The 13388-nt window shown below is 45.5% G+C and overlaps 1 protein-coding gene across 1 annotated transcript in view; it reads right to left on the minus strand.

Moving 5' to 3' along the window:
* LOC137562604 (venom factor-like) overlaps window positions 1-13388 on the minus strand; it is a 278606-nt gene that overhangs the window by 13256 nt on the left and 251962 nt on the right. The window contains exons 38-39 of the mRNA XM_068274108.1: window positions 10370-10453; window positions 3849-3932 (exon numbers count right to left, since the gene is read on the minus strand). Coding sequence (XP_068130209.1) covers window positions 3849-3932; window positions 10370-10453 — 168 coding nt within the window. The remainder of the gene's footprint in view (window positions 1-3848; window positions 3933-10369; window positions 10454-13388) is intronic.

Here is a 13388-nt window from a genome sequence, read left to right on the forward strand (position 1 = left end):
GTCAGGACGTCGGCTGACGTCCATGACGTCACTCCGCTCGTCGCCATGGCGACGAGGGAAGCGAAACACGGAGGGCCGCTCATTGCGGCCTTCCGTGTTATTTCTTGCCGCCGGAGGCGATCAGAAGATCGCCTCCGGAGCGCCCTCTAGTGGGCTTTCATGCAGCCAACTTTCAGTTGGCTGCATGAAATAGTTTTTTTTTAATTAAAAAAAAACCCTCCCGCAGCCACCCTGGCGATTTAATCAGAACGCCAGGGTGGCTAATCTCCAAGCTCCCATCCAGTGACTGACTAAACATTACCTTGTACTCATACTGTGCTGCGTGATCTGGTTTTTCTTGTATTCCTGTATTGTCATATTTCTGTATGTCACTCCTAAATATTGTCTGTAACCTAAACTAATGTCCAGCGCTGCGTAATATGTTGGCGCTTTATGAATACAATAAATAAATAAAGGAGAATGGTGGCCAGTAGACATTGAGGTTGGCCCACAGCTTAGATCCCAGTGTACAATTCTGGCCCGCAGCTAGGTCCCATTGTACAATTTCGTCCCACTTTGTATTTGCGTTTGACACCCCTAGTTTAGGGATTCAGCTTGTTCAATGAAGCTTGACTATTCTACAGATTCTAACCAGTTGATTTACTCAATTTTTAAAGATCAGCTGTCAGCCATTAGAGTTGGGCCGAACCTCCGATTTTAGGTTCGCGAACCGGGTTCGCGAACTTTCGCGGAAGGTTCGGTTCGCGTTAAAGTTCGCGAACCGCAATAGACTTCAATGGGGATGCGAACTTTGAAAAAAAAAAATTATGCTGGCCACAAAAGTGATGGAAAAGATGTTTCAAGGGGTCTAACACCTGGAGGGGGGCATGGTGGAGTGGGATACACGCCAAAAGTCCCCGGGAAAAATCTGGATTTGACGCAAAGCAGCGTTTTAAGGGCAGAAATCATATTGAATGCTAAATTGCAGGCCTAAAGTGCTTTAAAACATCTTGCATGGGTATACATCAATCAGGTAGTGTAATTAAGGTACTGCTTCACACTGACACACCAAACTGTTCACTGAACAGAACAGGTATGCAGTAGCGGGTTCACTGAACAGAACAGGTATGCAGTAGCGGGTTCACTGAACAGAACAGGTATACAGTGGCGGGTTCACTGAACAGAACAGGTATACAGTGGTGGGTTCACTGAACAGAACAGGTATACAGTGGCGGGTTCACTGAACAGGTATGCAGTGGTGGGTTCACAAAACAGGTATGCAGTGGTGGGTTCACAGAACAGGTATGCAGTGGTGGGTTCACAGAACAGGTATGCAGTGGTGGGTTCACAGGACAGGTATGCAGCCAGGGACAAGCTAAGCCTAACTAATCTTTCCCTATGAGAGAGTGTGCAGCTGCTCGCCCTACTCTAACTAATGCAGGCACACGAGTGACCGTAATGGTCGCCGCTGCCTGCCTTTTACATAGTTACATAGTTATTTTGGCTGAAAAAAGACATACGTCCATCGAGTTCAACCAGTACAAAGTACAACTCCAGCCCGTCCCCCACATACCCCTGTTGATCCAGAGGAAGGCGAAAAAAAACCCACCAGGCATGGTCCAATTAGCCCCAAATGGGAAAAATTCCTTCCTGACTCCAGATGGCAATCAGATAAAATCCCTGGATCAACATCATTAGGCATAACCTAGTAATTGTAGCCATAGTAGGGGGGGAGTGGCCCCAGGGGCTAGTGTAGCCTAATTGGCTACACTGGGCCTGCTGACTGTGATGTAGAGGGTCAAAGTTGACCCTCCATGGTGCATTATGGGGCGAACCGAACTTCCGCAAACGTTCGCCTGCGGGACGCAAACGCGAACCACGGAAGTTCGCATGGAACCGTTCGCAGGCGAACCGTTCGGCCCAACTCTATCAGCCATACTATTTTAGAAAAAAACACATATATAAGTAGATAAATACTTGCTCTACTTTTAAAACATATTTATTGCACTGTCCACTTTTAGATTTTAGGGATTTTTCTATCGTATAAAAAGAGAAAGAAGCCTATCCTTCCTGACATCATTTCCACCCTTACTCTTTTCTGTGTATCATTGCTCGCCCTTCTCTCAATCTTCAGACCCTCCCTACCAACTCTGCAGAACAAAGTGCATTGAGAAATATTGACCAATCAGAAAAGAAAAAAGGTGTGGGAGGGGAAAACAGGAGGGAAAGAGGCTTCAGCCAATAAGGCTGCATCAGCTATGTCTGAGGTGAAAGTAAGAAAAAAAAAGAAAACCCAGCATGCCCTGCAACTTCCTTTGTGCGGCTGATGTACCAAATAAGAGCCAGGGAAACTGGGGCCTGATGTTTTATGGATAAGAAAAGTAATAGTGATTTTTAACTTTTGGATTGCCTGGTTAGAATCCTTATTACTTGTTTATCAGATACAAATAAATTGATTTTTAATTCTATGCCTGGCAGTTACACTTTAAGGCCTCCTGCAGTCTCTGGGTGACTGGGGTTAATATTCAGAAAAGTAGGTGGAGCCTACAAAAGCCAATTCAAATTCACATATTTATTTTCAAGGGGAATATATAATTCCTGTCTGGCACTGTTAATGGCACAAGCCTCAAACCTGGTACAATTGGTCATTGGGTGACTGGGGTTCAAATTCAGAATTCAGGAGGTGTAGCCACAAACAGCCAATCAGATTTGATTCACTTCAATGCAAATGATCGATGCCAAACACTACAAAGCTCTCAAACTAGGTCATTGAGTAACTGTGTGTTAGGGTTAGAAAAAGTGGGAGCAGCCAACTCCAGCCAAATATGTACCAGGGCAACGCCGGGCCCTGGTGGGTGTGTGTGTGTGTGTGTGTGTGTGTGTGTGTGTGTATATATATATGTATGTATGTATGTATGTATGTGTGTGTGTGTGTGTGTGTGTGTGAGTGATATCCCTCTGGAGACTTCCCTTTGGAGAAGAATTATATACTGTATCTTATCCACATGGGGTTTTTTATTGATAATATGTGTGTGACTATCAAAATTGACATTGGTTGTGGCCTTCTTTTAAAATGTTTGATGTATATAATATGTTAAAATAAAGTCTGTCAAGGTGTTATCCCTTAACAAATGAAATCAGGGCCGGATTTACCATAAAGCACTGTAGGCTCCTGCCTACAGGCGCTTGATGCTGGAAAGGCAACTCACTCCTCTACCCTTGAGGCTCCTTCACTATGCAGAGTCGCGAGCAGAGCGTAAATGAGAGGTTACTCACCCAGCTCCCAGTATTCCTCTGACGAGAGCTTCCTTCCAGTTGGTGGCACCATTAGCTACTTAATACTGAGGGTACCTCTGACTACTTAATACTTAGAGATACCTGTAGCTACCTACCTATGACAGGCAAGGGAAGTAAGGGAGCCGTGACAGCTGGGCCAGCCAGCACACTCGCGGGAGTGTGTAGATTCATGGAGGGCGGAGTCTAGGGTGCAAGGGCATCTGTGCCGATAGGCTGCTGTTATGTAAATCTGGGTCTGAATGAAATATGACTGATTTCTATATAATGTATACAAATTACTGTTAAGTGTCCCCTAAAAAGTCCCTGAGACCCAACATAACACAATTTTACCCAATGGGTATGTGTGGGGGGAGTGATGATTATTTGATATTGGTGTAGACACCTCCTAAGGTCTCATGCAAATATCACTTCCATACAGCTGACAAAGCTGCACTAGACTGCAGTGGCCAGATCTCGGTTTCTGAACATCTTACACTAGAAGTCCAATTTACTTTTATGGTGCAGTCTGGGAGGCAAGCAAGACTTGCCATGCTCAGCACTCTGTATTTTATAACTCAAAAGTTTTCCATTACCTGGTTTGATGACTGTTTCAATAATCATTGCATAGTTGTAGTAGTTTTCATCTGGTTTGACTTCTGTAAGTTTTACTTTGTACACTGTTGATAGAAAAAAAAATGTCAGAATGAACACAATCTATCTCCACATTTTGACAAGATATATTATGGGCAAAAATAGTAAAAAAAAAAAAGAAAGATCACATGATCCCTTTAGAGTGGGCCTTCCAGCTCCTGGGGCTACATTCTGGGTATACTTCTGTGCATCACCTTGAAGTGAAGGAAGGTTGGCTGGCAGCCTGGCTAGCATGCATTAAATAAGGAACGCGAGGAAAAATGGGCGCCCATTTTTGTTAATAAGATTATCGTTAATCTCTACCGATAGTCTTTGTTTTTAGAGTGTAAATAGTGTAAATTATCAGTATATATCAACAATATTTTATTACAACTTAAACTAACCCTACTTTCACATAGAACACCCTCGGACACCTAACCCTAAAACCCCATTTCTTGATGCCTAGTACTTAAATCCCCCTTCCTGAGGCCTAACTATAAAACTCCACTTCCTGATGCCTAAACTCTAAAACTCCACTTCCCGATGCCTAAACTCTAAAGCCCCCTTTCTTGATGCTTAGTCCTTAAATCCCCCTTCCTGAGGCCTAACCCTACCCCCCCCCCTTCCTGATGCCTAACCCTAACCCCCCTTCCTGATGCCTAGCTCTAAAAGAGAGGTTTTAGAGTTAGGCATCAGAAGGGGGGGGGGGAGGGGGGTTAGGGTTAGGCCTCAGGAAGGGGGTTTTAGAGTTTGGCATCAGAAGGGGGGGTTAGGGTTAGGCCTCAGGAAGGGGGGCTTCCTGAGGCCTAACCCTAACCCCCCCTTCTGATGCCTAACTCTAAAACCCCCTTCCTGAGGCCTAACCCTAACCCCCCCCCCCCTTCTGATGCCTAACTCTAAAACCCCCCTTCCTTATGCCTAAACTCTAAAACCTCCTTTCTTGATGCCTAGTCCTTAAATCCCCCTTATTGATGCCTGACCCTAAAACCACCCTTCCTGATGTCTAACCCTAAAAGTCCTTGTTCCTAACCTTATAATGTTCAAAATAATACATTTCAAAACAATAATTTTCAAAAATAAATCTCTTGTGATTGTAAATACAACACATTACACTGTCAACAACTATAATGTTCTAGTTTTCAAAAAGGTAAAAAAATTCAAAAACTTTAACATTATAAATTTCAAAACGACAATTATAGGGCTTGCTATGGGTTCCTGCTTTGGGCACCTAATAGCTGATATTTCCATTAGCACCTAGAGGGCATCCAAAATGTCCGTTAGCTGCTGGGCACTCGAATTTCAGCTGGGCTGTGCCATTTCCAAAATCCCTTCATTTTACATCACCCCGAGCCATAGCCATACCTACGTTCATAGTATTACTGATAGGGTAAGTGGTTAGCCATACCACCCTCCAATAGTGCTACGATAGGGGTGTAAATGCTACATAGGCCACACCCACTCTGAGAATGCAATATAGCTACCTACTTTCTAAGTCAACTGTAGTGTGTGTATTGTGCTGCACTGGATAGTTAATGCAGTGTTGGTTCCTCAGGGCATAGGAAGTGGGGAATCTGATAACGTGCTTCTTTTTTATGTCAAATAAATAGGGTTCTGCTCAAACTTCTTCATGTTTAACCACTTGAGGACCACGGGTTTAAACCCCCCTAAAGACCAGACCATTTGTAACAAAAAAAGGCCACTTCAGCTTTAAGGCCTTGCTGCAGCGCCATACAGCTCAGCACATGAGTGATTTCCCCCACCCTTTTCTGCCCACCAACAGAGCTCTCTGTTGGTGGGCTTTGATTGCTCCCCCAATGTTTGTTTATTTTTTGTCAATGTTTTTGTTATTAGTTTTTAAATAAATACACCTATTTTTGTTATCATTTTTGAATCCCCCCTCCCTCTTTCCCCCGCCAGCCTATGACAGCGATCAGCTGTCTGGTCTCCTGTGTCCCAGCGGGACAGACATGTCACATGGCTGTCCCCAGTACATCACTGCCGTAGAATGCGGTTTCCTATCGGGGACCACTGCTGGGAGACTGATGACGAAGCTCAGCTCCGTCATCCAAGCAGAGATGCGTGTGCATCGGAGCACGCAATCTCCTGCAAATCCCCCCCAGGACTTTAGGAGGATCGGCGTTAGGCAGTCCTGGGGCTGCCGCTGTGCCAAGCCCACCGGCATGATGTGGTCGGCATCTAGTTAATGCCTCCAGCGATAACAATTAAATAATCACATGTGAGCTTTCATCCAGAGGTATGCCAACTTATAAATCCCAGGTACAGAGGCTGATAACTTGTTATTGGGGGGAAATGCCTTGCAAAGTCGTTGACAAATTAATGCTCACTTCTAAAGCACTGTGCTCACTGTTGTTGTTCTCAGGGGTTGGCCTGGTCACAGTCTGTTTTTAGTAAGGAAAAGGTGGAGGTTTGCCCTCACACCTCTCGATCTGCCACCAGTGCCACCACCAGATTGCCTATTAGATAGATGGAACCTGATCAGAGAGGGATCTATTGCCTGCTCACACACTGCAGATGGATTTCAGAATGAAATCTATTAGAAATGCCCCTGCCTGCTGAGCCACCCCTCCATGCCCTCTGGTGGTGAGTGTTGCATGCGCTCCTGTCATGCTGGCCACTTCCTGTGTCTGCTGCCGTTTTGAATTGCTACCACAAGTGCCTGTACCACCTGACAAATGTTGCAATGTTAGAACATGGGCAGGGCCGGATTTGTATTCTTTACCGCCCAAGGCCACCGTCAGCAGCCACCCCCTTCAGTATAGGTAGCCAGGTGCCCCCTCCCCCTCCAGTATATGTAGACAGATTACCCTTCCCCCTCCTTATATTATAGGTAGCCCGTTGACCCTTCTCTCTAGTAATGGCAGCCAAATGACCTTCCCCCCATCTGTGTAGATAGCCTGATGACCCCTCCTCCTCCAGTATAGGTAGCCAGGTGACCCCCTCCCCCCAATAAAGCCTGCTGCCCATCCATCCCTGATTCTGTGGTGCCCTAGGCCATGGCCTATGCGGCCCTGGCTTAAATCCGGCCCTGCGCATTCGGCGGTATCAAGTGGTACATGCTCTCATGGTGGCAATTCCAAAAGATGCAGGATGCATCAGGAGGGGAGGAGTGGCATCAGTGCGACAGGTGAGCACCCATCATGGGCCCAGGGTGTAAAATGTATCATTTATCATCATGGGCTGGGGGTCCATCAGTCGTCAGGAAATCAAGCGTTGTTCCTGCCGTTCACCCGATTAAGCCATTGTGACCGAGATTTTCCAGCATGCCAGATCAATCCTCCTGACCAATTTAGGGCAGAAGTCAATCGAAACAACTGATTGGGCAGCCATGTTGTGACATCGATATCTGCCAGATTAGTTCATTATGATTAAATCTGCCGGATATCTATGCAGAAAATTGAGTTATGTTTGGGCACCTCAAACATCAGTGACGTAATTGAGGAGCTTGGGGCCCCATTTTCACATGACATGAGGCCCCAAGCAATCTATTGATATGGAGCCCAAAAACCTATGAAGTAAAGCTGCCATGTCCAAGAGGTGTAATCAGCATAAGTAATGTGAGGAAGCGTGGAAGAGCCGCCGCCATGAGCCAGCGGTCGGCGGCTCTTCCCGCGTGCAGTGCCCGCTCACACGGGGAGGCAGCCGCCTCCTCCCAGCGTGAGGCGGCTGTCCCCGTGGAGAGGCGGACGGAACGCGAAGAAGCCGCCGCGTTAGACGCGGCGGCTGGTGCACATCTCTCCGCTGCACCACAGAGCAGGGCTGGGACTCGTAGTCCCTCAGTGTTTAGAGTGACGCGCGCGCGCGCACTCAAGGAAGATTTATGATAGTCTGAAGGGAGTCAGCTGACCAGGCTGGTCAGCTGACCCTGATTCCGCTCCCCATTGGTCCAGCAATCAGGGAGGTGCTGGGGGTCACGATTGAGTATATATACTGCCGGCAGTTCACTTCTCTGGTGTCTGGCGTTGCGTTCACATACGTGGGAGCACCCAGATCCGTTAGTCAGATCCGTTAGTGTGCCGGGACCAGCTGGAGCTGTAATCCTACACTAAAGCTAGATTTGTTGATAGCTTAAAGTACTAGTTTGATTGTGATTATTTGTTATGACTTCTTGCCTGCCTTGACTACTCTTCTGAACTTTGATCTTGTACCTCGTTATTTCTGATACACCGTTGCCGAACCCCGGCTCGCTCCTAGACTCTGTTTCTGCCTCCTGATTTTGTACCCCGATATATCTGATACCCCGTTGCCGAACCCTGCCTGTACTTTGACTCCGCCTCTGCCTCTCGATCTTGTACTTTATCTGTCTGTGTGTGTACGACCTGGCTTGTCCGACCTCGAGAACCGACCTCATCATTGGAGGAGGTTCTTCGTTCTGTTGGTAACCCTTCCGCCTGAGGGTGACTTTCAGAAGATACTTCCTGCTTGCAGTCTGACTCCTCCCGTCTTGGAGAGCTCAGGGTTGCGGAAGTAATCTGTACAGTACGTCTTACTGTACTGAGGCCTAGTCCTCTAAGTGTTACTGTTACACCTAAACACTACACTCTACTCCGGTGAACAGAGGTTAGCTGGTATATTGGATTATCGGTGATACTGCAGATCACATATAATCTGGTATACGTCTGTATTCCCCGTGACGCTGCAGGTCACCGGTAATCAGATCTCTCTGTGCTTCACCGAGCGTTACAAGTAAATAGCTTGTTAAGGATTACAGGTATTCAATGCACATATAGGTGTTCGTTACCAGCATAGCACCAATAAAAAGCTAATAAGATGAATGAAGGGGGGCCCCTTAGGCCCAAGGGCCCTGGTGTGGTTGCAACCTGTGCATCTCCTACTGCTATGCCACTGCCTATAGTGCTATCCTAATTCTATGACAAAGGAGTAATCAGATACAACAACAAACAACATTTGTAAAGCGATTTTCTCCCGTAGAACTCACAGCACATAAGCATGGCTCAAACCAATAATTGGTTGATTGGTGAATCATGGTACAGAGGAAGAATTCTATAAGTCCAGAAATGCCAGGCTAAACAGGTGGCTTTTTTAGTCTGGATTTGAATAACTCCAGGGAAGGGGCTGCCTTTACTGTGTATGGTAGGGAGTTCCAAAGAGTAGGAGCAGCATGACAGAAAGCTCTGTCTCCAAAGGTTTTGAGGTGCACTCTGGGAGTGACCAAGTTTATGGAACCTGCTGATCTGAGGTTGTGAGAGGTGCGGTGCAGCTTTCGAAAGTCCTTCATGTATCCAGGGCTCAAATTGTGCAGTGATTTGAATGTCAGCAGTCCAATCTTGAAAATCTGAGACAAGGTCTGGAGTAGCTTAAGAGAGCTACTCAGTAGAACCACCCACTCCTGCCCTGGATAATTAGTACAAGGGACTTCTAGCCCAGGGATTCCCAACCGTGTTGTGAAACACCACCAACAGTGCATTTTTTGTAAAAAAAAACAAAAAAAAACACAAATGTATCAGGTGAGGTAATCATGCCTCAGCAGTGCTGGTGAACTACCTCTGAGGATTTCCACAAAAACTTGCACTGTTGGTGGTACTCGAGGACAAGGTTGAGAACCACAGTTCTAGCAAACCTCTTACCCTTTGCCAAAAGTGTAAAAAAAATTATGAACTCCCTTACACATAATATTGCAACATTTTGTCTGTTATGCTGACTAAAGTGAAATTGTGGAGTTGGGTTTCAAAGCAGGTTGGTCAACAATCTAGTCCTGGAGATCCTCCGATGTGGCCCCTGACATTGTCAAAGAGCCACATAAGATATTTTGTGCTGACCACACTGATCCCTTGCTCTTGTGGACATTCTGAATTGTGGACACCATTGTTTGTTTATTTATCTCCCTCGATAGACCAATATGCTCATTCTAGCTGCAGGAAGAGAGAGGGAGCGGCCTGGTTTACAGAATGGGAGGGCGGGGGGGAGGTTACCAGCTCATGTGCAACTGTGCTGAATGTGCTTTACATTTCTGCTCTTCAAAAAGATCAAACCTTTACTAAAAAAAAAAAAAAACACAAAAAATACACCGGTATAGAGGAGCACAGACTGGCACTAGATGCTGCAGCTAATATGAGTGTAGTTTGCTCTAGGATTGTGTAGCACCAAATACGTGCACTCAGTGATGCAACAAATCATCTGAATGAAGAAGAGGGGATGAGGCACAGTAAATGCTAATGGTACTTTTTAATCACAGATGCATGCAGACAGCATGATTAGTAGTAGGGATTAACAAACCTGACAGCCGTTTTGCGTTACTAACGCTTCCTCAGAGGCTAATGCACTTATCACTGCACTAGCCTCTAAGGAAGCGTCTGTAACGTTGACAGATTTGTTAACCCCACTGCTAACCACGTGGTACTATTAGCATTTACTGTGCCTCATTCCCTCTTCTACATTTACAAAACAACACTAATGCTTTTTTATAATTAAAGACTATCGCTAAACTTTATACTTTAGAAATTACCATAGTCCACTCCAACGAGACAGGCCTTTTCTAATCGTACGCCGGCATCCACCTCCTCTAAGCTTTGCTGCAAGTAACAGGTTGCTGCATAATAAACAAGAAAATACAGTTAGAGTCACAGAAACAGAGCCTAGTCAAAAAGAACTTCAGCCTAAAATATATGCTTCGGTGATGTGGAGGTCAAATGAGGGTTCCTGGGGTGTGGCAGGAAGTTTTAAGGAGAAGGAAAAGGAAGTGGAAATTTGTGATCATTGATAAAGAGACTCCAAGTGCTTTAGCTTCGTGGCTCTCTGACTGGGTGATAAGGTCATGTGATCTTGAAGTTAAAGACGCTGGGGGTTGAGTATAGGGGTGAATGTGAAGAATTGCGGTACACTATGAAGATAATTGAGGGTAAGGGAGGGGACAGCCCCTATGAGGAGAATATGAGACAATTTGGGGGAGTGGGTATACAGTGTTAGTTGGAGGGAAGAAGGGAAGAAATACGACCCATGAGGTGAGTATAGTGGTAAGTTTGAAGAGTGGGGACACACAGTGAGTTTAGTCAGAAGGGGACAGTTAAAAAAAATGGGCTTCCCCACAACAATTGCTGTGGATGAAATCTTTTTTGTCACAATTTAGATTTTCGTGATTCATGGATATATTTTTTCAGATACACATTTTTTGCAAACATTGAGAGCTTTTACTTTCTCATGTCCAACACTGGAGTGTGATACGGGGTTAGAGCCTTCTTTTTGGATTTTTGTTTCTTTCCTGTGTGTCCATCCTTATGAACGTTGCTCACTTTCTGTCTTAAATTTTCTATCCTTTATTTCCTGCCCCCAGGACTACCACTTTTCATCATAAAGCCTCAAAGTTTAAAGCCGATCCGAGATGAAAAACTAACTATAACAAGTAACTTATCTATATATCTTATCTAAAGTTTAGATAGTTTACACAGCAAATCTAGCTGCAAACAGCTTCAATAGAACATGATTATTTCTTCCTGTGATACAATGACAGCAGCCATGTCGTTTGTAAACATTACACAGAGGCAGGCTTATCTGTATCTTGAGCACTCAGCCTGTGAAAAAAACCAAATCCCCCCTCCTCCCTCATCCCCTCTGCCTCTGTAATATCTGGCTAGTAACACCTCCTCCTCCTCCTGCCCAGACTGAGCTCCCATGAACCCTTGCTACTGCCAAGGCTCTCCGAAAACTTGTGGGTGTGGTTCATTTAGTTTATAGGGAATTTGAGTATTAAAACAAAAAAGCATTTGGCTTGAGGAATGCCCTATAAAACAATAGGAAAGGAACACAATTATGCAATGAGTAAAAGTTCCTCTTGGATCCACTTTAATGTTATTCTCTGAGAAAGAAATGTAGGAAAATCTGTAATGGGGACAGAGGCAGCAGTAAAAACCTTGCAATGTTTCTAAGGCCTCGTTCACAGTGGTGCTTTGTGGTGTGGCATAAAGGCTGCTTTATAATGTGGCTTGCTGCAGGTCAATGCACCACCTTTAGCAACGTTAATAGAGTGGCGGTTCATTGCAGTACAACAGGTTGCTGTATAGTAATGCACTGCATGTGCATTATCCTCCTTAGCGGCGGTAACCTCGAGCCAGACTTGGGCCGGAAATCTGCACCTCAGAGCGGTAACCCCGAGCTGGATCCATGGGAGGTGTGTAATGTGCAGGGCTGCCGCAGATCTATCTAGCAGTATGATTAGGGATGAGCGTAATGACCTAATTACGAATTTACGAAATTTCGCGAAATTACTACAATTACGATTTTAGCAGTAATCGAAATTTCGTAATTTTCGCAAATTACGCAAATTTTCGTAATTACGATTACGAAATTTAGTATTTTAAAGTTTGCAAAGGTTTCTATCCCTCTAGATGCCTTCGTAATCGAAATTTCACTCCCGTAATGACGAATTTCGTGTCTCCAACCGAAATTTTACTGTTTCAGGTTTGTAAGGGTTTCTATCCCTCTAGATGCCTAAAATGAATAGCACAGCCTCCTCCTCCTCCTCCTCCTCTCTCTCTCTCTCTCTCTCTCTCTCTCTCTCCAGAGATCTGTAGTACTTCAAAACCATACTCACATTCATGACATGTCCAGGGATCAAACCCAGGCCAACCACATGGAAGACAGCTATGCTCACCACCATACCACCAAACACACACTAAATAGACTGCTAACCTAAATCTTACTTGTAGACAGTCATATGAGACACATGCTGGGTGCAGGGCTTTGTGATTGGACCATGCGATAGAGTGAGGTGCAAAAATGAAATCATGCCTAGCAGAGGATGGTTTCACAGTGCTAAATGCTAGGCTGGCTGTGGTGCAATTGGTTAGTGTGTCTGGCTGGTAACAGCAAGGTTACAGGTTCAATTCCATCCAGGCATGTCTTTTCCTTTTGCGTTCAACAGTTGTCCAAACAGAGCCAACAGAGCCCCAGATAGCCATGTAGAGTTAGGTCACAGCTAGCCTGGCTGTGGTGCAATTGGTTAGTGCGTCTGGCTAGTAACAGCAAGGTTACAGGTTCGATTCCATCCAGGCATGTCTTTTCCTTTTGCGTTCAACAGTTGTCCAAACAGAGTCAACAGAGCCCCAGATAGCCATGTAGAGTTAGGTCACTGCTAGCCTGGCTGTGGTGCAATTGGTTAGTGCGTCTGGCTGGTAACAGCAAGGTTACAGGTTCGATTCCATCCAGGCATGTCTTTTCCTTTTGCGTTCAACAGTTGTCCAAACAGAGCCAACAGAGCCCCAGATAGCCATGTAGAGTTAGGTCACAGCTAGCCTGGCTGTGGTGCAATTGGTTAGTGCGTCTGGCTGGTAACAGCAAGGTTACAGGTTCGATTCCATCCAGGCATGTCTTTTCCTTTTGCGTTCAACAGTTGTCCAAACAGAGCCAACAGAGCCCCAGATAGCCATGTAGAGTTAGGTCACAGCTAGCCTGGCTGTGGTGCAATTGGTTAGTGTGTCTGGCTGGTAACAGCAAGGTTTGATTCCATCCAGGCATATCTTTTCCTTTTG

This window comes from Hyperolius riggenbachi, chromosome 3 (genome assembly GCF_040937935.1).
Source record: "Hyperolius riggenbachi isolate aHypRig1 chromosome 3, aHypRig1.pri, whole genome shotgun sequence".
Taxonomy (NCBI): domain Eukaryota; kingdom Metazoa; phylum Chordata; class Amphibia; order Anura; family Hyperoliidae; genus Hyperolius; species Hyperolius riggenbachi.